Source organism: Otolemur garnettii, unplaced genomic scaffold (assembly GCF_000181295.1).
Source record: "Otolemur garnettii isolate 467f Iridium unplaced genomic scaffold, OtoGar3 scaffold00039, whole genome shotgun sequence".
In the NCBI taxonomy this organism is placed as follows: Eukaryota; Metazoa; Chordata; class Mammalia; order Primates; family Galagidae; genus Otolemur; species Otolemur garnettii.
Window position 1 is genome coordinate 12,436,216 of NW_003852434.1, and position 2,663 is coordinate 12,438,878.

General features: G+C 35.9%; 1 protein-coding gene across 1 annotated transcript; it reads left to right on the forward strand.

Annotated features, from left to right (window-relative positions):
* The first annotated feature begins 906 nt into the window (after positions 1 to 906).
* Positions 907 to 2,310, forward strand: CXCL11 (C-X-C motif chemokine ligand 11). The gene is made up of 4 exons (XM_003790069.2): positions 907 to 992; positions 1,549 to 1,675; positions 1,769 to 1,841; positions 2,061 to 2,310. The coding sequence occupies exons 1-4, from the start codon at positions 932 to 934 to the stop codon at positions 2,100 to 2,102; spliced, it is 303 nt and encodes a 100-aa protein (XP_003790117.1). The 5' UTR covers positions 907 to 931; the 3' UTR covers positions 2,103 to 2,310.
* Positions 2,311 to 2,663: the final 353 nt, after the last annotated feature.

The following is a 2,663-nucleotide window of genomic DNA, read 5'->3' on the forward strand; positions in this document are numbered from 1 at the left end:
CAAACCAGCAGCAAAGAAGAATGAAAAATCCCAGATGCCCAGTTACACAGTAAACATACTGTACTAAACTTAAGCACTAGAAAGTTCCTTGAATGTGATTTTCTTAAGCGTCTACAAGTGACACACTTAGAGATTTAGAAAGCTTAAGAGGAAAAGGTAAAGACAAAACAAAAAACAAAAAAGCAAACAAACAGGGATTACATTAAAGTAGAATCTACGAAGCACAAGCATCACACGAGGAAAAAGGACCATTTTTTTACAACCCAGAACACAACTCATACAACTTTATGAAATAAATAAAAGTGCTAAAATATGCATAAAGTGAAAATTGTTAAAAATGCAAAAAGAAATAAATACTGAAATACAGGGAGACTTCCTTAGACATGCAATTATAAAAATACAAAGTTAAATAAAGGTTGCCTGGTGTCAAATGATGCAGGCCTTATCTATAAGAGTTTGAACTTAAAGCCAGAAGTCAGATGATTAAAAAAATTAAAGAATTTATTTTGTATAGTTTTGTGAAGAGTTGAAAGTGAAAGGACTGACAACCTTCCTGAATGAAAGGTAATCTGAAGTCCATTGCCTACAGTCATCCATCAATGCATTTCTAGGAAAGCAACCTTAGGAAGGGTGGTTTCCATCTGGGTACAGTTATTCCACATTTATACAGTGATTTACTCTTTACAAAGGGCTTTCACATTCGTATTACTTTCAACACAAACAAAATAGGAAAAGACAGTGACATCTGTATGAGAACAAACAGAAATCTTGGAAGAAAGGAGCATGACTCGAGGAGGGAAATTCCATAGAGGATTGTTGGTGTATAAATGCTCTCTAAGAAGAACCCAGCTAAGAATCTCCTTTCATGCTCAGCACTTCCACTCTCTTCAAGAAGAGTATCAAAGCTGAAGCAGAAGCAGCAGCAACAAAGATGAGGGTGAAGGGCGTGGCTGTAGCCTTGGCCGTGATAGTCTATGCTGCAACTATTCAAGGTATATGACACTTTTTACTTCTAAGCCTATAAATTCCTTTTCTAACATTTCAAAAGTCTTTTTTTCCACTTTATCCCCAAAGAAAAGATAAATTTTTATCTGTCACATATTAGAAGTTACTATAGCTTTGGTAAGGAAAAGTTGGAAATGTTTAAGGCATTAGAGAGGATCTGAAACTAGCAATGATAAACTTATGGAGTTTTTGATCTGGCTACAATATCTAGCAAGAGCCATTTCTTTTCTTTCTTTCTTCTTTTTTTCTTTTTTTTTTTGACTGAGTCTCACTTTGTTGCCCTCGGTAGAGTGCCTTGGCATCACAGCTCACAGCAACCTCAAACTCTTGGGCTCAAGTGATTCTCTTGCCTCAGCCTCCCATGTAGCTGGAACTACACTGTGGCCCACCACAATGTCCGACTATTTTTAGAGACAAGGTCTTGCTCTGGCTCAGGCCAGTCTTGAACTCCTGAGCTCAGGCAATCTACCCACCTAGAAATATAAACCACAGCCATCTGTTGCAATCACATGCATTACTAACCAATGCTACCATCTGTTCTAGGCTTCCCCATGTTCAAAAGGGGACGTTGTCTTTGCCCAGACACACTATTAAAAGCAGTGAAAGTGGGAAATATTGAGAAAGCCTCCATAATTTACCCAGATAACAACTGTGACAAACTGGAAGTGATGTAAGTAATGAACTTGCTAAAGGAGACGTGGGGGGGGCATTTTTATGTTTTTCCATCCAAGCGTTAAGACTCTTTTATATTTTCCCTTGACAGTATCACTCTGAAAGCACATAAAGGACAACGATGCTTGAATCCCAAATCAAAGCAGGCGCGCCTTATCATCAAGGTAGGTTACAGATTAGTTCCATATTATGACCTGTGTTGTCCAAGCCAGATCGTTTGAAAGCCAAGACAACTGTAGAAAGATTCTGCTCTGACCCTGTGGACAACATTCTGTTAAGGGGTCCCTGGGTGTAATAGTTTGCCTTTCCTGCTATGTGTTTTTACATATCATGGGGAAAACAAGAACAGCCCAGTAAATGAAACTCTCATTTTCTCATTACAGGAAATTAAAAGAAAGAATTCTTTAAAATATAAAAATGTATAAAGTCCTGGAAAAGAAGATTTAAAAACCTAGAACAAGTATAACTGTGCCTACTGAAATAAGAATCCTGCCCTCAGAAACACTTTCTCCTGCCTGTTGCAACATACATTCGTCCATTTCTAGGTTAGAGAATCTTCAAAATGATTTGATGCTTATAACTGTTTTGCTGTGATTATGAAGACATTTCTGTCTCTAGGAGTCATCTTTCTGCAAATACACATTTCTTTCATCAAATATCATGTAGTACTTAAATATCTAGAAAAAAGTTCTTATGCATTATTTTGCTTTATAAAAACAAAACAATGTTTATAAAAATTCATGAAATATACTATGAAAAAATTATAAGCTCTGGAAACTACAAGTATTTCATAATTAATAGCGCTGGACTTTTTTTCAATTTTTTTTACGCTAAGACGCTTTGAAGCAATTAAGCTACATATGTTTACTGTACATTTTGGGTTGATCTATGTGTATATATGATAGCAATATACTGGGTACATTTTAAACATAAAATGTTTCTGTCACCAAGGAAAATGTTGAAAAATAAATATATATGTGTATATG

Coding starts and splice junctions, on each gene's coding strand:
- CXCL11 (XM_003790069.2), top strand. CDS start 932: ATGAGGGTGAAGGGCGTGGCTGTAGCCTTGGCCGTGATAGTCTATGCT. Junction 993..1,548: donor CTATGCTGCAACTATTCAAG/GTATATGACACT, acceptor CATCTGTTCTAG/GCTTCCCCATGTTCAAAAGG. Junction 1,842..2,060: donor AGGCGCGCCTTATCATCAAG/GTAGGTTACAGA, acceptor TTCTCATTACAG/GAAATTAAAAGAAAGAATTC.